General features: G+C 39.8%; 1 protein-coding gene across 2 annotated transcripts in view; it reads right to left on the bottom strand.

The window, feature by feature from the left end:
* slc6a17 (solute carrier family 6 member 17) overlaps positions 1-23,691 on the bottom strand; it is a 69,856-nt gene that overhangs the window by 14,651 nt on the left and 31,514 nt on the right. Inside the window, exons 6-12 of one of the 2 annotated variants that reach the window (XM_061903565.1) lie at positions 20,103-20,213; positions 16,866-17,107; positions 16,582-16,774; positions 13,770-13,962; positions 13,534-13,693; positions 13,258-13,420; positions 867-9,712 (exon numbers count right to left, since the gene is read on the bottom strand). In XM_061903565.1, coding sequence (XP_061759549.1) covers positions 9,350-9,712; positions 13,258-13,420; positions 13,534-13,693; positions 13,770-13,962; positions 16,582-16,774; positions 16,866-17,107; positions 20,103-20,213 — 1,425 coding nt within the window. In that variant the 3' untranslated portion in view covers positions 867-9,349. Of the gene's footprint in view, positions 1-866; positions 9,713-13,257; positions 13,421-13,533; positions 13,694-13,769; positions 13,963-16,581; positions 16,775-16,865; positions 17,108-20,102; positions 20,214-23,691 lie in introns of those variants that run through there. The other variant, XM_061903564.1, reaches the window with a different exon arrangement.

Below are 23,691 nucleotides of genomic sequence, written 5' to 3'. Positions count from 1 at the left end.
TATATATATATATATATATATATATATATATATATATATATATATGTATATTATGCATATATATATATGTATATTATGTATATATCTATATGTATGTATATAATGCATATATATATATCTATATATATTTATATATGTATATATATATATATGTGTGTATATATGTATATATATACATATATATATGTATTTATGTAGGTATGTATGTATATAAACATATATATATAAATATATATATACACCGTATATATATAGGTATGTATGTATATATACATATATATATACATATATATACACTGTATTTCCTTGAATTGCCGCCGGGACGCTAATTAATTTAAAACCTCTTCTCACTCCTGCGCTTACCAAAGGCATGCGGTAAAAGTAAGCATGCGCTAATTATTTTAAAACCTCTTCTCACTCCAGCACTTACCAAAGGTATGCAGTAAATATTTAAGTGTGATGTAAGTTTGGACCTTAAATCCGACTGAATAGCTCTTAATCTTCTTCCCTTTATGCGATTTCAAATTACCGGTATTGAAATCAGCCTCCTCCATTTTGAAAATGATGACAGAGGAAGTGTCACGAGTTTGACCAGGCGGTAATACTAAGCATGCGCTAATTATTTTGGGAAGCGAGTTTGACCCGGCAGTAATTCAAGACAGGCGCATACTATATGCCCTGTGGCAATTCAAGGAAATACGGTGTATATATATATATATATATATATATATATATATATATATATATATATATATATATATGTATATATATATATATATATATATATATATATACACACATATATATATATATATATATATATATATATATGAATGATGTGAATGATATGCAATATTCCAAAAAATGTGCAGTTCCCCCTTAAAAGTTAATACACTTTTACAATATTGTGTGCAAATAATCTGCAGTTAACTATTGTGGTTACAATTTCAAACTGGTATTTCTGCTTGTGTGAATGTGAATCGAGCCATGATTTGAACACATTGTCTTTAAAAAAAAATACTATCCACTCCATCCCTCACGGCCAAATTTTCAAGGAAGGCGGAGCAGCTTGTCGGAAGCCCAAAACTAAATTAATTTGGATGAGAAGGCTTTACGCCTTTCAACGTGTATTCGCATTTTAGTCTCTAAAATATCTGGTTGTAGTTGTGCTCTCTTTGCACTCCTTTGCGTGTTACGTAACATACTGTATCTCAAATACTACACGCACATCACAAAACAGACACACATTATAGACTTTTTAGTCAAAGTGATCATTTTATTTCTCTTTGTTTGCTAATTTATGTTAAGTTATACAGTTGGTCAACCAAAAAATAAATAAATCAATAAATAAAGGATGACAACATTTTAACTTTCCATCTCATTGATTGTTTATGTTGCCAGTCTGCTGTTGGCAGGAAGAAACACACAAAAGAGTTTACAGAAGTGGTCCCATAATCAGCAGCACATAACAGTGAGAGCAGAGAAACTACACAAAAACCTACATTTACTTAACACACTTTTACTTTACACACACGCACATCCACACAAAATGCATCACACATCCCTTGGCCATGTTGACTCGGGTACCACCACCAACGCACAAACAGACATGACCGCGACAGTAAATTGACCTACTGTACAAAAATCAAAAAAATATTTCAAAATATACAATTATTATTATTTATTTACAGCTCAAGTATACACCTGCTCACTTTCACTAGATATACTTATTGTGAATGTCTCAGAATGTACATCAATATTTACAGTTTAAATACAATAAATATAACCTTAGCTTAGTCACACATATTTATACTATTTGCACTAATAAATAGATAATATCACTCTATTTTTTTAAAAATATTAATTTCAGAAACTGAAGCTAGAAATACATATTTAACGCAACTTAGAAGACAAAGAAGACCCGTGGAAACAACAAATACAAGACATGGACAAATGTATTGGGATACTATTTTAATTTATTCATTCAAGTTTATCAGGTGTCCCAATACATTTGTCTACATTGAGTATCACGTGACAGTGTTTTACTTAGTTATTAGAGGGGCTTTGAGAGAAGCAGAAAATTGGAAAATTGTCTTTTTTTTTCATATAAATTGTGCAGATATGCTGATACCATTAAAGTTAGTGATACTGTGGTGATACCAGGCCCATGCCAGTGCTTCCATTCTGTGTGCAGACTCCTTGAAGATGAACAGCTGACATGATCAATACGTTTCTTCACCTAATTCACTCTGGCTGGCTGGCAGTATTTTTAGCTCGCCGGCTGCTGAAGCTCATTTCTCACCCAGAGACATGTGTGGCTGCTTTGTGCTCACTACTGTGCTTCCTCAAATGCGTTTTTTTTTTTTCCAAAAATCTCTGACAGCTCTTCTTCCCCTGCAGGCCAAAGGTATACCTTCACCTGGGAGTTTGAGGGTCACTTGTATCGACAACACATCCCAACCCAGCGATTCTTATTAAAAAAAAGATGGGGTTATATTCTGCTGGTGGCAAAAGGGCAAAAAACCCGCTGCAGTCTAATGATAATACAAGTGCATTGTTTCCTTTCCAGTAAGTCATTGTCTTTTTAGCTCCTTCCAAGTATGCACAGTACAGTCTGATCAAATGTTTTTACTGTTACTGTACAGTAAGAACAGCAAAGAAGGCAATGCATTTTATAAGACAAGGGCTTTGACAGATTACAGCAGGGGTCCCCAAACTACGGCCCACCAGCGTCCAAAATCCAGCCTGCGGGAAGTCTCAATTTATTTATTTCAATTTGTCCGACCTTTTCTGTTAGCTTCCTTTCTTTGTTTTTAATGTCTATTTTCTGCTGGATCTACTCTTTATTTTTATGCTGCCCTTTGTTTTGTGCCGCAGCTGTTACATATGCTGTAATACTGTACATTAGGGCTGTCCAACTCATTTGAGCTCAAGGGGCCGCATGGAGGGAAATCTGCGCATTAAAATCATGACATTGAAACTAAAAAATAAAGACAACTTCAGATTGATTCCGTTGTCTTACTTTGGCCAAAAATAGAACAAACACATTCTGAAAATATGATAATGAAAGAATAGAGAATAATACCCGGAATTTACAAAGCTTAGATCAGGGGACCCCAAACTAAGGCCCGTGGGCCGAATGAGGCCCGGCAGCATACAATATCCGGCCCGCAGAAATTTTCAAGTAATTTTTTTAAATGTGTCCTTTCTAATCTATTTTCTATCACTTGTTGTCTAAAAATACATTTTCTCATTGATAACGTGACATCATCGCGCCGCAGTGTCGGGCGAGCGTGCGGCAAGTGCGCACTCTTTTAGTTAATTAGTGCATGAGGAATATATATATATATATATATGTATATATATATATTAATATAAATATATATTTATACTGTATATATACATATATATATACTGTATATATATACATATATATATATTCCTCATTCGTGCATGAGGAATATATATATATATATATTAATATAAATAATTATATATATTAATATAAATATATTTATACTGTATATATACATATATATATATATTCCTCATGCACTAATTGACTAAAACATATATATATATATTAGCCCTGCGTTGAGGTGGCGACTTGTCCAGGGTGTACTCCGCCTTTTGCTCGATTGTAGCTGAGATAGGCACCAGCGCCCCCCGCAACCCCAAAGGGAATAAGCGGTAGAAAAATGGATGGATGGATGTCAGACATGTTGAATTGTGCAAGTGTAAACATGTGATGGACGTTAATGGAACGCTGTTAAGCATGTCTGAAATAAGGAAAATCATAACCGAGCAGTTTTCTCTTTCCAACAGTTGTTGTCTATAGGTATGTTCTTACAACCGTGCAACAGGCAAACAAGATAGACACGCGGTACATCATCTTGGATAATTAGAGATGGCTACATTTTACGTTTAAAAATCAATACGATACCAATTTTCGCTACTTCTGCATGTGTTCATGTGGAAATACATGTTATTTGTTTAATAATAACTGTGCTGTGGGTCTTTTTTTCTCAAAATTTTGAGTCTCATTTGCAAGTATCAAAAAGTAGACTTAGCATGCAGTTGCGATTCAAAAACGTTAGATGGCAGTATTGCATAGACAATGTGTTGTCTAGTCAGATGACTCTAGTCTTTTGTTGCGCCCTTAAAATGATTTATCCTGTAAGTATTGTACCTTGTAATAGGTACATGCCACTTGATTGTAAGGTGCATCGTAATTGTAGATTTCATTACCGAAATTGGATGTGTTGAAATCGCCATGTAAAATCGCTGATGCTAATCAGTAGCATGTCTAAGGCTAATTCCAATTATATTAGCTTCAAGCAAAAACATTTTGAGAAATACAACCTTATTTTCCAGCATTTTCTAACATGCATACTTGTTTTTTTTTTCCAAAATATCTTCGAGGCACCCGCTCATGGCGTCATGTGCAACAGAGCTCTCGAAATATGGCACCGTTTGAATTGCTTGGTGGCAATAAAAGTACCAAATTCTATACTCATCCTATGATAATCAATATTTTGTCCTTCGAACCAATGTCTTCTTTAGTGGACATTTGTTTTTGGGCTATTGCTTTTTTTCAGTTACACCTTTTGAAAAAAAAAAAAAATTGCCCTGTTATGCAAAATACAGACGTCCACTGCAGAGGATGCTGGATCTGAGAAGGTTATACAGTAAACCCTCGTTTATCATTGTCAATTGGTTCCAGGCCTTAACCGAGGTAAATTACTTTCTGTGAAGTATGAATGATTAATTATGAATTGTACATTTTCATTGCTAGAGCATTAAAAACTGTTTACGACCTTCTAAAGACAGGTTTTGACAGTATGAGACCTAAAATAACAGCCATAGTCACTTTTACACTGTTTAATCCAATACAGTAATGCTGCCTGAAGCTGAGCCAATCACTGGCCACGATACTGAAAAGTGCACTTTGATTCGTTTGACTCTCGTGGATAATACAACTGTCGAGTTAGTATTTTATTGCTCATTTAGCCATTTTATGTTTGAGAATGTTTAATTCAGCCCCGAAACACCAAGAATTGGTTATTTAAAAAACAAACTACTTCAATATGGTGAAGCCCCAAACTTTGAAGTGTGACGTGGCGAGGAACGACTGTAGTGCTTTTGGAGCCTCTAACATATTTTGTGGGTTATTTCAACAAAATCTTATGCCTCTATTTGTGACCGTTTCGGTTTACAAACGTTTACAATCGCCCCAAATATGCCTCTGTGTTCGGACCATGTTTCAACCAATGGTTACTTCATTCATTTTGCATTTTGAAGAGATGGGGGGCCCCCATGTCATCCTATACACCTGGACTCTGTCATTTTGCAGAGCTTCAACGCCAAGTGGCAATTCTGATGAGTTTATTTCTACGATTGTGCTGGAGTATACGATTTATTTCTACAATTGTTGGCGCGGTCAGAGCACTTAGAATTCACTTTGTGTGACTGACTTGCGACTCCTCCAGTTCGGGGATTTTATAAGCTGAGGGGCCTTTGTTACACAGAAAGACTTTAATTGGGATGAGACCAAAAAAGATGCTACAGCGGACCTTTATTACAGAGAAGGAAAAGGCACTACCTAGACACAATATGGTGAAGGATCGCCTTACACTGCTTGTTTGTGCTAACGATAATGGTGACGATGTGAAGCCACTGCCCATTCAGTCTACCCCAGGGCAGCTTTGGCAACTGATGTAGCTTACCACAACCAGGTGTGAATGAATGATGAGTCCTACTTCTCTGTGAGCGCTTTGAGTGTTTAGAAAAGCGCGATATAAATCAAAGTTATTCATTTGACACTCCAAAACTCCTAGTGTTCAACGCTGGCACAAATATTCCCAAGCACATGGTAAAACTAGTTGCTTTTTTTTTTTTTTTGGGGTTTTAGAGCGCACCAACAAGAATACGTGTTGACATTTAAGCTTGCTGTTATGTTGTTGTGTTGTTTGGATTAAAAAAAAGAGATTGTTAAGTTATTCACCCCCTGTTATTCATGTTTACATTGATTCTTATGGGGAACTCTGCTTCACTATTCGAACTCTTCTTTTTTGTTCCAACTTTTCGGTTGGTGAACCATGTTGAAGAAACAATTAAGTTCGTAAATCGAGGTTCCACTATGTAAGGTGACATGTGGTCAACTACTAGACAGCCCTGTCGTCTCACCTAAAAATGTAAAGTTCCAGTCATTTAAACACTGCAGTAGGTGGAATTGCTCCTGATACTGTGCAGTCAGTGTTTATGAATAATTATATTTTAATTCAAGAGGCAAAACAAAACAGTACAGATGCAGTTTTGTACCAATTGCCATAACTTAACTAAACAAGTTGTAGTCCATCTTTTTGCCCATGTTTGTTTTGGTGTAATTTATCATTTTATTTATGATACTTTATTGTGGATTGCTCCAAGTCCTACTTTGGGCGGTTTAGCTCGGTTGGTAGAGTGGCCGTGCCAGCAACTTGAGGGTTGCAGGTTCGATTCCCGCTTCTGCCAACCTAGTCACTGCCGTTGTGTCCTTGGGCAAGACACTTTACCCACCTGCTCCCAGTGCCACCCACACTGGTTTAAATGTAACTTAGATATTGGGTTTCACTATGTAAAGCGCTTTGAGTCACTAGAGAAAAAGCGCTATATAAATATAATTCACTTCACTTCACTTCACTTTATTGTGATTATATATGTTATCTTTTTTATGGAGAACCTTTAGTTGATTTACAATTTTATGATCTTACCAATGCTGGTTATGTGGTACGTCCATGAATTACATGTCTAACATATTATTATTATTATTCCTTATAGAGTAAGACACATGCTGAATAAGAAATGTCTGCATATGTAATAGTAGTCTTTCTTTTTTCTATATTTAACATGAAGTTTGGGAAAATGTTTATGAAACAAACATAGACCCAATAATTAAACTTCAAAATAGCGTAACTAAAATAATACACAAAACGTGCTACTATGAACCTACCAATCCCTTATTCATAAGTTGTAATGTTTTAAAATTTTCAGATATTGTGTTTTTTTTTTAAAACAATGGAAATTATGTTTCGAGTAAAGAACAACAGCCTTCCAGCTTGTATTCTCAGGTTCTTTAAATTAAGAGGCGAAAACCATAATTTATGGTGGGTATTGATTTTTGAAATATGTAAAGTAAGAACGAATATAAATACAAATGTATTTCAGTTTTAGGAGTAAAATGCTGGAACAAGCTCAGTGATGAGTTGACGACATGTAGTTCTCAGTGGCCTAGTGGTTATAGTGTCCGCCCTGAGATCGGTAGGTTGTGAGTTCAAACCACGACCGAGCCATTCCAAAGACCATAAAAATGGGACCCATTACCTCCCTGCTTGGGGGTTGAATCACCAAGAATGATTCCCGGGCGCGGCACCGCTGCTGCCCACTGCTCCCCTCACCTCCCAGGGGGTGATCAAGGGGATGGATTCAATGCAGAGGACACATTTCACCACACCTAGCGTGAGTGTTGTAATCATTGGTACATTAATTATTTATTTAATTAACTCTTTGTTAAGGTTTAAGAAAGCCTTCAAAGGTGAAATAATGGAAAAATATAAAATATAGCATCAATTACTTTCATCCCATTGATGTTACAGGCAATCTAATTTTCAGTGAATGTATAGGATAGGCAAATATAAGTCTTGGCTTCAGCCTATTCCTTTTTCGGTCATTCTTTTTCTTTTTGTGTGTTTATGTATATGATTGTTAATATGTATAATTTGTGCTGTTAAATTGATCACACAAAATGGTAGATTATATGACCGAAGTAAACTAATTTCATTTATTCATCATTTTACTTTTTCTCTATATTCAATGGAAGTCCTGATCTTGCTGGCTGCAAAACGAGTTCACATTTGGGTACTAATAAAGTACCCTAACCTAACTTAAAGCGCTTTGACCACCTTCAAACCCTCATAAGTGCATGCTATTGACTTCAAATCCCACAAAGCTGCCCTCTAAAAGTGTGTGCTTAACAAAACAACTCAAGGGTCTCAATCTAATTACAGTGTTCAAGTGGACACGACGAAATAACATTGATTAAAACTGCACATAGTTAAAGTATATCATCAAGAACGAACTGGCACAGGAAGCATAAGGCAAACAGACGCTCCGCAGGCACCCAACACTGTGACTGACCCAGGGGCGCCGAAAAGGGGGGGTGAAGGAGACGGATTCTAGTGGCCCATGATGGAGGGGGGGGGCCCAGAGAGGCCCCTAATGATGATGAAATTATAATACAGTGGGGTCCTGTAAAGATAGAGGGGCCCTGTAAAGATTCTTTTCATGGGGCCCAAAATCCCTAGCGGCGCCCCTGGACTGACCTGTGTGTGCATCACTTTACACCTGATCAGTCTCAAGCATTGGTTTTGCCTCGAAAAGGGGCTACAGGGAAAGGGGGGCGGGGCATTGTCTCCTCTGTTGACCAGCAGAGACCCCTAGTGGTTACAGTAGTGTATTGCCACTTCAATATGGTTACATCACTGTACAATTTGAATCCACCAAAAATTGCACTCACAGGAAAATACACATGTACAGACATCAAAATATAGCCTTTGTGTTCCAGGTGTCGGAATGTTCTATAATGAAGGTAAATAACGGATTAACAGTAAACCGTCTCGTCTATTGCTGAGCAAATGTGCAAGTGCAGCCAACAAAAGCCAAGGCGTCCACTCTCCTCCTCCTCGTCATCACAAAAGGCTCTGTATCTATGGCGCGTTGCCACGGCTTCCACTGGGTAACGCACAACTCTATTTTTACCCACCTTTTCACATTCAGGAGTGGCGCACAAGCCCAAACAGGCATTTCTGCATTTGAATGAAAAAACTCACACCACCGAGCCCCGGCAATGGCGAGCGTGAAGCTGATCAAACACAAGCATTTTGCGCTTAACATGATTGGTTGGACAACCGGGATCAAACACGGAGCTGTGTTTGTCTAAGAAAGATATGATGGCAAAAGAAAAAGTGCTGCTTTGTTTTAAGGCTCAGAGATGCTGGAAATATAGCTGCATCTGTCCCGCAGTAGCACAAATAAGAATGTGCTTGTTTAACAACACCACAATCACGTTTCAGACACTAGTATTGTGACCATGTAGGGTGAACAATTTGTACGAGATTGTGCTCTTTACATTCAGAAAACCACCTCCTAAATGTGGGATTATTATTCAGAACATGGCAAATTGGGCACACCTGAAGCTTGGAAAACGTCTACTGATCACTTGACAGGTGAAGGTGATATGGAGAAAAAAAACACGTCGGTGGATTTTTTTTTTCTCTTCTTTTCTCCGGACGACGCACTGCGAAATGCTGCATCATAGCTCGGACTCGGGCGAGCCGATGTTCTGGTAGCCTGTCTTGGTGCTGGTGCCATAGTTGGTGTTGGTCATCTCCTGGGTACCCCCGGGCCCCAGGTAGGCATGGTGAGGGGGCATGGGAGAAGGAGCCTCGCTGGGGTTCTTGTTGAGGATGAAGCGCTGCTCGTCCTGTTCCTCCAGGTTGGAGATATCCTTCATCATGCCTTTACGGTAAGAGACTGACAGCTTGTTGGAGCCGTCCGACACGAGGTTGAAGTGGCGGACGATGAAAACCAGAGGTAAGGGCAGCATGGCCAGCACGATGAGGGAATAGGCCATGCCTAAAGCCCAGGGTGGGTAGCTGTGGAAACGCTCTGAGCCCTGACAAAGAAACAATGATGGAGAGAATAGCAAAAGATGGGGAGGAAAACATTGAAGCACAAGGCAACAAGATGGATAAGCAGGAAGTTGCACTAAGGTACTTTTTGAGGACAATCCTGCATGCTCCAGCTCTGGTAATATATACAAATATTATATGTTATATTGTACATTTTTATGTAATTAATTACAGTTTTGGATTCATTTTGATTAATCATAATTGAATAAATAGTTTTTTTAAACTTGTTTTATAGTGTTAGAGCAGTGTTTCTTTACCATATGGCCAGGGCCCAGCGAGCATCCTCTAGAACAGATCTGGGCAAATTAAGGCCCGGGGGCCACATGCGGCCCGTTAAGCTTTTGAATCTGGCCCGCCGGACATTCCCAATTTTTTTTTTTTTAGATCTTTAAGCTGGAATGTGTATTTGCCGTTATGATGTCCAGTGATGTTGTCTAATAACCGTAAGTCTTCTACTATACCAAGTCTTTCAATGGTTGGAATCTGGAATCTGCACTTTTGCATGATATACTAGTTACTATGGTCATCTAATTAGTTACTATGGGGCGGCAGAGCTCGGTTGGTAGAGTGGCCGTGCCAGCAACTTGAGGGTTGCAGGTTCGATTCCCACTTGTGCCATCCTAGTTACTGCCGTTGTGTCCTTGGGCAAGACACTTTACCCACCTGCTCCCAGTGCCACCCACACTGGTTTAAATGTAACTTAGATATTGGGTGTCACTATGTAAAGCACTTTGAGTCACTTGAGAAAAGCGCTATATAAATATAATTCACTTCACTTCACTACTATGGTAATGTAAATCACAGCAGCTCAGACGAGGCACCAAGCAGTGTGAGTAGGGAGTGTTTCCACAAAGCCAAAACGTGGGTGTTAGGGACAGACGCGGAAGGAGATTTTTACAACAAACTTCTACAGCTTAGTGGTATATCAGATATATCCGATTGTAGGCATTTTTTTTTACCCTTGGCATTCTTATTTGGCTGTGTTTGTTGCATTTTTGTTAACTGTAAAATATGTGGATGCAGAGGTGGTGCGGCGTTCAAATGTTTTCAATATTTAGTGTTTTATGTTTCATAGTTAATATTGTAAATCCCACATTCTTTATTTTCATGTACAATTTAGTGTTGCCAATCAACCCATTCCCTTCCGTTTTTAAAGGCGGTCTGTCATAACGTTTTAGCATTCAATAAGACATTATTGTGAGGTTTTGTATGCTCCATCTATCCATTTTCTATCGCTTATTCCCTTTGGGGTCGCTGGTGCCTATCTCAGCTACAATCGGGCGGAAGGCGGCGTACACCCTGGACAAGTCGCCACCTTATCCCAGGGCCAACACAGATAGACAGACAACACTAGGGCCAATTTAGTGTTGCCAATCAACCTATCCCCAGGTGCATGTCTTTGGAAGTGGGAGGAAGCCGGAGTGCCCGGAGGGAACTCACGCAGTCACGGGGAGAACATGCAAATTCCACACAGAAAGATCCCGAGCCCGGGATTGAACCCTGACTATTCTCAGGACCTACGCATTGTGAGACAGACGCACTAACCCCTCTTCCACCGTGCTGCCCGGTTTTGTATTTGTGTTCCCAAAAATAATACCGGCCCCCAGACACATATTTTTCTGTAAATGTTGGCCCCTTAGTCAAAATAATTGCCTAGGCTTGGCATAGAGTGCCGCCAAAAACATTTCTGTTTCTCAACCTCGGTCTGTAGGGGCCGCAGCAGTACTCAGTTGTAATACTCTTTTCCACCACTTGTGGCAGTCATGAAATCCATCCATCCACTTTCTACCGCTTGTCCCTTGTGGGGTAGCGGGGGATGCTGGAGCCCATCTCAGCTGCTTTCGGGCGGAAGGCGGTGTACACCCTGGACAAGTCACGACCTCATCGCAGGGTCAACACAGATAGACAGACAACATTCACACTCACATTCACACACTAGGGCCAATTTAGTGTTGCCAATCAACCCATCCCCAGGTGCATGTCTTTGGAGGTGGAGAGCTCATTATCACATGTAAGCATCCCTGTCAATGTGAATGAGGGAATAAGAACATGGGTCTAGGGCAGGGGGCCTGCAACCTGCGGCTCTAGAGCCGCATGTGGCTCTTTAGTCTTTAGCCCTAGTGGCTCTCTGGAGCGTTTTCAAACATGTATGAAAATAGAAAAATATTTTTGTTTTAATAGGGTTTCTGTATGAGGACAACGTGACACAAACATCCATAATTGTCAGAAATCCCACTGTTTATTTTAAACATGGTTCTCTGCTGGGAGTATTTGGCGAGCGCCGTTTTGTCCTACTAATTTTGGCGGTCCTTGAACTCACCGTAGTTTGTTTACATGTACAACTTTCTTCCACGATGCCAGAGAAAGACATATTTTATGCCACTCATTGTTTGTCTCATTTTGTCCACCAATCTTTTTATGCTATGTGTGAATGCACACACCTTTGTTGATGTTATTGACTTGTGTGGAGTGCTTATCAGGCATATTTGGTCAGTGCATGACTGCTAACATGCTATTTAGTCTAGCTTTACTTATGTATTACATCATTATACCTCACTTGTAGGTATATTTGAGCTTATTTAATTTCCCATGTCCTCTGTGTATTTAATTTATATCAGCATTTCTCATGACATATTATCTGTATGTAATGTTGTCTGCATTTCTGATAGTGGTTTGTGTGCCATGTTGTTCCAGACCACAGCGAACGTAACCCAGCTTGCATAGATTGTTATAAATCCATTAGAAAAATACAGCCTGCCATTTTCCTTAACTTGGACACACACATCTGTACCTTTGGCCATTTCTAAGCCAGTCGTTTAGAGTAGTTATCTCACCCCCTGAGAAGCCTGATTTATTAATGTTTTCCAATGTTTTAAAAAAACATTACTATTCAACATTTCTATCAACAAAGATATGTGTCAGCCTGCGACACATAATCATTTTGATAGTAGGCTAATATAGCTAATACAGACACTTATATCATGTGTTGACTTCATTATATCACTTATAGAAGGCTTTTAATTGTTTGTGGCTCCAAACAGATTTTTTTTTTGTATTTTGGTTCAATACGGCTCTTTCAACATTTTGGGTTGCCCACCCCGGGTCTAGGGCTTAGTGCTGGAGCCAAGAACCAAACGAGGGTCTGAGCTACAATTAAATACAAGCGTTGTGCCTTTAGAGGAATAAATTGTTGAGATATTGTTACACCTTGCTTTTCCCTGTTTGTCTACAAAACAAACAAAGTAGGTATAATTGAATGGGTTAGAGTTGACGAGTGCATTTGAACACTGCTTAGGGACAAACTCGATTAGTTAAAAAGGGTGATGATGTCCAAAATCTCGGCGATGGGACAAAGTAGTGAGGCTGCCTATCCAATTATAGGCATTGGTCAAATTCCCTTGAATTGGCGCAATCGCAACAACGCAAATTCCTGGAGTATCTGAATAGTTTACTGTGCATGGACAGAAGTCATTGCGAAGATTTGGTACTTTGATGAAACGCACAAAACGGTGAACAAAGACTCACTAACCTCGGCTTCAACCCAAGCGTTGTATCCCGCGGGGCTGATGGCCATCTCGATGACGGTCGCCACAATCAGTACCACCAGCACAGCTGGTGACACGTACCTCCACATGTAGTAATAGAAAGAGTACGGCCTGAAACCAAGCATGTCCTCCAGGTCCTGCATGAACCTGCGAGATATAATGAAGATATTTCCTATACGGGGCACCAAAATCTTTTTGCTCAATAACAAACAAACATTAATGATGGAGGACTTAAGACTTCTAGTTTCACATGCTAGTACCGTTTAGTGCCGTATATCCAGGCCACAGAGATGTTCTCTAGGATGACCACCACGGTGAGCGGCAATCCAGCCGAGTAGTCGTCAAACATGGTGACAAAGTAGTTCCCTGAACGCTGCACAAACAGCAGACCCAATAGGAAGGCAATGACACAGCAAACCACTGAGGGACATAAACATGCAGTCAGAACTTATATGGACAACACAAGCAGTAAGACATTCAAAACGAGTCGACTCACCGCACAGGATCTCTTTGCGGACCTTGAAGGCATCGAGTATGGGCGTGGTGATGCCCGTCATGGTTCCGATCATGCTTCCCAGGCCCAAGTTAATCAGCATGAAGAAGAACATGACAGACCAGAAAGGGCTGGCAGGGAAGTGCGTCATGGCTTCTGTGAAGGCGATGAACGCCAAGCCAGTGCCCTGAACCGACTGCAAGAAGCAGAAAAGAAGAGACAATAGGAAAGATCCATCTGCATCTGCTGCTTCCGCTGTACATACGTTGTACATGTGATAATAAAGATCTTATTGCAAAAAAAGTGTTTTCCTTGACCACAAAAGGGAACCTTAAAAAGTGGCATAATTGCTGTATCTATAAACCAAACAGTGATTTAAACATACTAATAATTAGAGATACTGTTTATCATATGCAAAATATCTCAATAACAGTTAATTATTTAGCCTTAGAACTTGATGAAAATGCATAAATTGAACAGAACATGTTAACTATCTTCAACAAATAACTTGACCAATTATAGGTAGGGGGTACTGCACTTTTTGTGGATTTTTGCCCATCATTCACAAGAATACATGTTTTTTTTTCTTTTTTATGCATTCTAAATCATAAATACACACTAGCAAGAGGAGGCTAATGCAGGTGATGGGGATTCAATCTATTCCGCATGTAAAGTGCTCTAAAACATAAAAAAACTTCCATTAATGTTTTGTATGCATGATGTAAGTATATACTGTATACAATGTAGTAATAGGCACATTTTTGGCAACAACCGTATTCTGATCATTTTAGGCATTTGGTTGCAACATCACTATTTCCAACAACTACAAATGAGAGGCAAAAATGACTACTTTGGAACCATTCATGATCCAGAAATTATATTCTTTACGCCGGAATCTATGGAAGATGAGCTACAAGTTTTGAACGAGAAATACAAACTACGAACATAACAATACAATCACTTATCGTACAATGTCTGCTCTTACTTGGATGCAGACTGATGGGATGTTTGTATCTTTCAGTACAGGACTTGTCTTCCCTGTTTAGATTAATTCATCACAATCCTCGCACAGGTAAACAATTATGTAAACAAACGGCATCTTGTTGTGTCTTCCTATCAATGTCTGTGTGTAAATTGAATTTTAAAGTTGAATAACTTCTCACCTTATGGACACAACCTTCGACTACTACTAGGTGAGAAGCATGATTTATACTCCAGCACAGACTTTTTTTTACCAGTTCAGCTGCAATAAAGCAACTCAGTAGGTCAAAATTACATCTTTGATCAAGGCGCCGTGTTACCACTAAAAATAGTTCCTCTGCGTTGGCTCTTAAAAACCAATGTCGGTAATAAATAGTTATTATACAACTCACGCCATGTTAATGGACTATAGTTGGCAGTTTTTGGATGTTTTTATAGAGGCAGACTATATGAATCCAATTACTGTAGATACAGTACATTGTTAGCCACCTCTTGCTTGTCTTTTTTTTTTAAATTTAGAATTTGCAAAAAAAGAAAGACATATACCTGTATGATCTTGCTTCACATAGAGAATGTAAATGATCTGCAACATTTCCCCAAAAAATGCAGTTACTTTTTAACAGTAAGTAGGGGTGGACACCTTCCACATTTGTACCGATACGGTGCCGATTGCCGATACCTGGGATGTATTTCTGTTTTTTTTTTTTGACAGTGAGCTTATAATGGTAACTGTGCTGTCCAGTTCTTACACATCTGAGTCTCATTTTGAAAGTATTGCATAGTAGTACACTTTGCATGCAGTTGAAATTCCAAGACATAGATGATGTTAAAGTAGTCTTTACCATTAAGTCGAATGTGCCAGTCTTGTCTTTTGTTGCACCATTTTCACTTTCTTTTACAACATTAGGTTATTTGGGTGTCTGTAAATATTTTTATTAGAACTTGGCTACTGGTTTAAGTCCAAAATACAGACAGAACTTTCCTTCAGAAGGTCTTGTCTTGGTCCATGTGATGTCAGATGAAACAAAAATTAAGCTGTTTGGCCACAATACCCAGCAATATGTTTGGAAGAGAAAAGGTGAGGTCTTTAATCCCAAGAACACCATCCTACCGTCAAGCATGGTGGCGGTAGTATTTTGCTCTGGGCCTGTTTTGCTGCCAATGGAACTGGTGCTTTACAGATAGTAAATGGGACAATGAAAAAGGAGGATTACCTCCAAATTCTTCAGCACAACCTAAAATCATCAGCACAGAGGTTGGGTCTTGGGCGCAGTTGGGTGTTCCAACAGGACAATTACCCCAAGCACACGTCAAAAGTGGAAAAGGAATGGCTAAATCAGGCTAGAATTAAGGTTTTAGAATGGCCTTCCCAAAGTCCTGACTTAAACATGTGGATAATGCAGAAGAAACAAGTCCATGTCAGAAAACCAACAAATTTAGCTGAACTGTACTAATTTTGTCAAAATGAGTGGTCAAAAGTTCAGCCAGAAGCTTGCCAGAAGCTTGTGGATGGCTACCAAAAGTGCCCTATTGCAGGGAAACTTGCCAAGGGACATATAACCAAATATTAACATTGCTGTATGTATACTTTTGACCCAGTAGATTTGGTCACATTTTCAGTAGACCCATAAGAAATTCGTAAAAGAACCAAACTTCATGAATGTTTTTTGTGAGAAACAAGTATGTGCTCCAATCACTCTATCACTAAAAATAAGAGTTGTAGAAATGATTGGAAACCCAACACAGCCAAGAAAATATGTTCTTTACAATTGTATGTAAACTTTTGACCACGACTGTATGTGTAATATTTGACAGAAGATGAGAGGTCACTTGCCTTGTTGAGTTCATCCTCCAGCATACAAGGGTCCAGGCCTAGCTGGGCAAAGTTTTCCTCCTTCACTGTCTTAATGACTCCGTACATTTCTGCATAGTCTTGTGTGGTCAGGTGGGAGAAGTTGATGTGAGAAGGAATGAGCTCTTTGCTCAGCACGCTGGTATTCAGATACATTAGTATCTTCTCGGCATTCCTGTAAGTGGAGAAGCAGGGGAATTTGTAGGAGTTGGGCTAAAAACAACAGCTTCTGATAAACTGGTTGACATTTGCTATGACATACTCACTCTATAACACACTTCTCGTTCATGATGTTTGCCTTGAAGCCCAGGACAGCAAAAACAACTAGAGTGGCCAAGATGGACGTAACAAAGTTGATGATGGAGACCAGGGCGGCGTCAAAGTGGCAGTTGTTGTCTCGCTTGTTGTAACTGGAGAAGGCAATGACTCCTCCGAAGCCCAGACCCAGCGCAAAGAACACCTGGGTGGCTGCCTCTCTCCACACCTGTGGCTCCAACATCTTTTCCAGCTGGGGTAAAGAGCAGTGGCAAAATGTCAGCTCTTATAATTTCACACAAGTTTAAGTTGATGTTATTTTGCAACATCAACTTTCGTATTACTCATTTATAGTCGTATTAGGCTAGCACAAGTGAGATGGCACGAAATGTAGAACCTGAAGCCCAAGACTGAACCAAAGAATGATACTATGTACAGTACAGGCCAAAAGTTTGGACACACCTTCTCCTCATTCAATGTGTTTTCTTTATTTTCATGACTATTTACATTGTAGATTGTCACTAAAGACATCAAAACTATGAATGAACACATGTAGAGTTATGCACGGTACTTAACAAAAAATGTGAAATAACTGAAAACATATTTTACATTCTATCCATCCATCCATCCATCTTCTTCCGCTTATCTGCGGTCAGGTCGCGGGGGCAGCAGCCTAAGCAAGGAAGCCCAGACTTCCCTCTCCCCAGCCACTTTGTCTAGCTCTTCCCTGGGGATCCCGAGGCGTTCTCAGGCCAGCCGGGAAACATAGTCTTCCCAAAGTGTCCTGGGTCTTCCCCGTGGCCTCCTACCGGTTGGACGTGCCCTAAACACCTCCGTAGGAAGGCGTTCGGGTGGCATCCTGACCAGATGCCCAAGCCACCTCATCTGGCTCCTCTCGATGTGGAGGAGCAGCGGCTTTACTTTGAGCTCCTCCTAGATGGCAGAGCTTCTCACCCTACCTCTAAGGGAGAGCCCCGCCACACGGCGGAGGAAACTCATTTCGGCCGCTTGTACCCGTGATCTTATCCTTTCGGTCATGACCCAAAGCTCATGACCATAGGTGAAGATGGGAACGTATATCGACCGGTAAATTGAGAGCTTTGCCTTCCGGCTCAGCTCCTTCTTCACCACAACGGATCGGTACATCTGCATTACTGAAGACGCCGCACCGATCCGCCTGTCGATCTCACGATCCACTCTTCTCCCATTCGTGAACAACACTCCTAGGTACTTGAACTCCTCCACTTGGGTCAGGGTCTCCTCCCCAACCCGGAGATGGCACTCCACCCTTTTTTCCGGGCAACCACCATTAACTCGGACTTGGAGGTGCTGATTCTCATTCCGGTCGCTTCACACTCGGCTGCGAACCGATCCAGTGAGAGCTGTTTTACATTCTAGTTTCTTCAAAATAGCCGCCCTTTGCTGATTACTACGTTGCACACTCTTGGCATTCTCTCGATGAGCTAACTCCTTCGAAACCATTAGAAAACCATTTCAGGTGACTAGCTCTTGAAGAGAATGCCAAGGGTGTGGGAACAAGTAATCACAGCCAAGGATGGCTATTTTGAAGACACTACAATATTAAAAATGTTTTCAGTTATTTCACGGTGGCAGAGGGGTTAGTGCGTCTGCCTCACAATACGAAGGTCCTGCAGTCCTGGGTTCAAATCCAGGCTCGGGATCTTTCTGTGTGGAGTTTGCATGTTCTCCCCGTGAATGCGTGGGTTCCCTCCGGGTACTCCGGCTTCCTCCCACTTCCAAAGACATGCACCTGGGGATAGGTTGATTGGCAACACTAAATTGGCCCTAGTGTGTGAATGTGAGTGTGAAGGTTTCCTGTCTATCTGTGTTGGCCCTGCGATGAGGTGGCGACTTGTCCAGGGTGTACCCCGCCTTCTGCCCGATTGTAGCTGAGATAGGCGCCAGCACCCCCCGCGACCCCGAAAGGGAATAAGCGGTAGAAAATGGATGGATGGATGGATGGGTTATTTCACCTTTTTTTTGTCAAGTACATACAGTATCTCCACATGTGCTGATTCATAGTTTTGATGCCTTCATTGACAATGTACAATGTAAATAGTCATGAAAATAAAGAAAACGCATTAAATGAGGTGTGTCCAAACTTTTGGCCTGTACTGTACATTATGATGTAAATAGTATATCAATAGCAGTACATAATAAATAGGACAGTTTAATAAATTGTGACTCCAAAGTGCAAATAAAAATGTCTGCAATGACAGCAAACCAAACGAAATAAACCTTAGGCTGAAGTAAGCCTAAAGTTTATTGCTCAGTGGCCTTATGGTTAGAGTGTCCGCCCTGAGATTGGTAGGTCGTGAGTTCAAACCTCTGCCGAGTCATACCAAAGACTATAAAAATGGGACCCATTGCCTCCCTGCCTGGCAATCAGCATCAAGGGTTGGTATTGGGGGTAAAGTCACCAAAAATGATTCCCTAGCGCGGCCACCGCTGCTGCTCACACCTCCCCTCAACTCCCAAAGGGTTAACAAGGGGATGGGTCAAATGCAAAGGACAAATTTCACCACACCTAGTGTGTGTGAGACAATAATTGGTACTTTAACTTTTAACTTTATTCATGTGCGATTAACTCATGGTTTCATATCATTTGACAAGGTTAACTGTAAGTAGTTCAGATATAATCATTGAATGTGACTAAAATTAAGAGCGATACTACTAGTTCAGCATTAATATTTGAGAGGGCCCCAACCCGCTCTGTGGTGGAAAAGTTGCTCTAGGATATATGAAAATGCGCTTTCAGAATAAATTGCACAATTAATCTGCTTTTTGTGATTATTTGCTTCGGTTCACTCATTAACTTTTGAACCTTTTAACTTTTATAATGCCTTGTACTGTACAAATAGCTTTTGAATGACAGTATGAATAAATTAAACCATTTGCAATGCACAGAGCCTTCGACACAAAGTCCACATATTTGCATGTAACTGCAAACACTCCCCACTAGAGGGAAACATCACCCCAACACTTGCTGTATATTGATGCCACTTTGCCTTTTGTGAATGGCAATGGCCTTGATCTAAACCAGGCAGCCATGATATCACCAAACATGCTTATAGAGAAAGTGTCAGAAGTGTCACATATGCTACATTTCTATTTAGCATGATTTATTGACAACGCCATGGCAGGAAGGTCTTCATCACGCCTTCTAACCTAGGTGCAATAAATGCACAGCGCAGTTGAATGCAATGTGATCATTTATTAGTGCTCACCTTTGGGGTGAACATGTGGGCGATGCCATCCACTGCTCCTCTCAAGAACAAGCCTCTCACCAGGAAACAGAAGAGCACCACGTAAGGGAAGAGTGAGCTGAAGTACATCACCTAAGGGAGACAAAGTCATTGGGTCATGTTGCCATGGACACACTCTTCAGGATGCCTCACACACAGGTTTAAACATATAAAAAACCCACAAGCACTCACAAACATTTCCACTACATTTTGTTGAGGTTGGAAGAAATGAGTCAAACATCTCTGCTGCCTTCAGGGGGCATGGAACCATCTTGGCTCTGATAATTGGATTAAGTTCTGAAAAATATGACGATTATGATGAACTCTCTCTTGTGGCTTCTCATTTTGAAACATTGAGTTGGATATTGCACCGTGCTAAATGACTCACTTTCTCGATACAGATGTTTGAGTATTGTTGAAATGTTTCATCTGATGGAGGCAAAATAGAGTGTGCTACTTGACTGCAAACCACAGGGTTGCTGTTGTTGATTTTTTTTTTTTTTTAATTTATGTGTGGCACTGGTTTAGGATGCAGTCAGAACAACTCTGGATCTGTGAAAAACTGATTCTCCAGAGTACAGGTGTCGTACTCAAGGCCTGGAGACCAGATTTGGCCTGCCACATCCTTTTATATGCCCCATGAAAGCCTGGAAACAGCATGTGTCAATAAAATACTTTGTCTTTATCTTCAGTTTTTCCATTGTGACAGAAAACAATGAAATTCTTACATGTAATTGCATATATTTTAAACTTTAATATGATCTTATAATGCAGGGGTAAGGAACCTATGGCTCTAGAGCCAGATGTGGCTCTTTTGATGACTGCATCTGGCTCTCGGATAAATCTGAGCTGACATCCCTTAAGACGATAAGTAATGAATAATTCCACTTGTAATCACAGTGTTAAAAATAACGTTTAAAATATAAAACATTCTCATGTTTTTTTATGTTCAAGAAGTTGTGTTAATGGTAAAAAGTAATTTATTTATTAATATCTGTGTTGGCCCTGCGATGAGGTGGCGACTTGTCCAGGGTGTACCCCGCCTTCCGCCCGATTGTAGCTGAGATAGGCGCCAGCGCCCCCCGCGACCCCAAAAGGGAATAAGCGGTAGAAAATGGATGGATGGATGGATGGTTATTGTGGGGCTTGCCCTCCTGGTGGTTCTTCAAACCACCAAGCACCGACATGAGAGCCCTTTTCAGGGTTACAATATTGTTTTATTTTTCAATAAGTGTCTCAGTTGCTTTCCAGTAATTGTATTTTTCTCTTTTATTCTCACTCGCGCTGTGGCTCCAGCCCCAACCCCGTCTCTCCTCCTGGCTGCTGCTTATAACAGAGCGACAGGTGATTAGATAACAAGGCCCGGGTGGGCGTCTACGCACCTGTCGCTGATTTCGAAGCCGTTCCTGGGACACCCAGATTTGCTGCAGGCCCACAGGCCACGCCCCCTCCACAGTTAGCTTCAGAATAACAATGTTATTACAAAGAATAAGAGACCTATTATACTCTAGAAATGTTGGTCTTACTTAAAAATGCACGCGTTTAGTTGTGTTCAGTGTTAAAAAAAATATAATATGGCTCTTACGGAAATAATATTTTAAAATATTTGGCTTTCATGGCTCTCTCAGCCAAAAAAGATTCCCGACACCTGTTATAATGCAACAAACATTCTAGAGTAATTGCATTATTCCTCGTTTATTGATTTCTGACATGATCGTGAAAAATTTATTCGCGCTAAGGGGGAATCAATAATTATAAATGGACTAAAAATACGGTTTACTACGTTGTAAATACATTTTCAAGATTATGAGAGCTGTCTAGACATGAAAAAACATCCGGTAGTCATTTTTACATGCTTTTAATGTAATATAGTACTGTTGCCAGAGACTGAGCCAATCATTGGCAACAATACTGAACTGTGATCTCTGATTGGTTTTGTGTCACATATTGGCCAACTGTAGTATTGATATTTTAGTTCATTTTTTGCTTGAAATGCTTAATTTAAATAAATTGTTGAATATGATTTAAAAATAATAAATAGTAAAAATATGTTCTGGGGGGAAGCCACAATATTTGAGCGTGATGTGATGAGGGACAACTGTATTATACATTCCAAACATGTTTTTCGTTAAAATGATAATAAATAATCAAATAGCTGCTTGACTCATGATTTCAAAGCAAGTTTTCTATCAAATTGTACACTATGGACGAAAGAAATCGTGGCAGCTCAGTCACCAGAATTTCACTGTAACAAAAACGGTGGTAACTTTTTTCATTAAAGTAATACATCAAAAAACAAATTTGACACCTTTGCTCTAATGTAGTGTTTCTCCCCAGAGGACCACCAAAAAATATATCTTTCTCCGCTGTGGTCCAAATGGGCCGATTGCAATTTAATGTCAAATAAAAGTTTCTTAAGTGCAAAAGATAGTGAAGTGAAGTAAATTATATTTATGCAGCACTTTTTCTCTCGTGACTCAAAGCGCTTTACATAGTGAAACCCAATATCTAAGTTAAATTCAAACCAGCATGGGTTGCACTGGGAGCAGGTGGGTAAAGTGTCTTACCTAAGGACACAACGGCAGTGACTAGGAAGGCGGAATAAAGAATCGAACCTGGAACCCATAAGTTGCTGGCACGGCCGCTCTACCAACCGAGCTATACTGCCTGATAGGATAGTTACTGAGTTTATTCATTTTAGCACAACATAATTGCAAGTAAATTTATTTTTCATAATTTCCTATGATTCCCTTCTTATGGAGTATATTTGGGTAGTAGTTATTGTTCTAATCAGCCTGACCTAAGCCTAAAGTTTAAGTGTTTAATCAATGATTCTCAAAACGGTGGTACGAGTACCACTAGTGGTACGTTGGCTCTAACTGGTGGTAGGCCAAAGAATCACTTAATTATGTGCAGTTCATTCTATTTAAATCATTATTTAAATACAGTGTTTTATTTTCCTATATTCAAACAGTGTTATTGTTCAAACTGTGTGTAATGTTACAGTGCCCAAAAATGTTAAATACACTCGCTAAAAATGTTGGTCATCATGGTTTTACATAGAGAACCACATTTTTCTGAGGTAGTACTTGCGGAAAAAAGTTTGAGAACCTTTTTTTTTTTTTTAGTTACCAAAGGGTTTCCTATAATTTCACAAGGTTGTTAACTGTTGAACTTTATGAATGTTAGCTATAATGACTGAATACGATTATAATCAAGTAATTACTAATTTAGTGTAAATATTTCAGTTGGCCCCAGGACCCTTGGTGATAAAAAAGTTGGGCCTCGAGGACAAAATGTTTAAGAACCCCTGCCCTAGAGCATATTTTTAGTAGTTTTCTCCTCACCATGTTTGCTCCTAATGGAACCTAAACAATAATTTGCCTTTATATATAACTAAAGTTAGCTTAGCCTGTTTGACAAATGCTGCTTTGATTTACTTTTCTCAAGTTGCTGCACTCCCGCACGAGTTTTACTTTGAAAAAACCTGTTCTATTGAAAAATACCTCCACCAATGCAACTCTTTTGGGCAGCATTATTCTACTTAATAAAACATTGGCAGGTGAACAGC

Source organism: Nerophis ophidion, linkage group LG06 (assembly GCF_033978795.1).
Source record: "Nerophis ophidion isolate RoL-2023_Sa linkage group LG06, RoL_Noph_v1.0, whole genome shotgun sequence".
NCBI classification, from domain to species: domain Eukaryota; kingdom Metazoa; phylum Chordata; class Actinopteri; order Syngnathiformes; family Syngnathidae; genus Nerophis; species Nerophis ophidion.
Note: the sequence above shows the minus strand (reverse complement) of the source record. Positions and strands in the feature narration are given on the sequence as shown.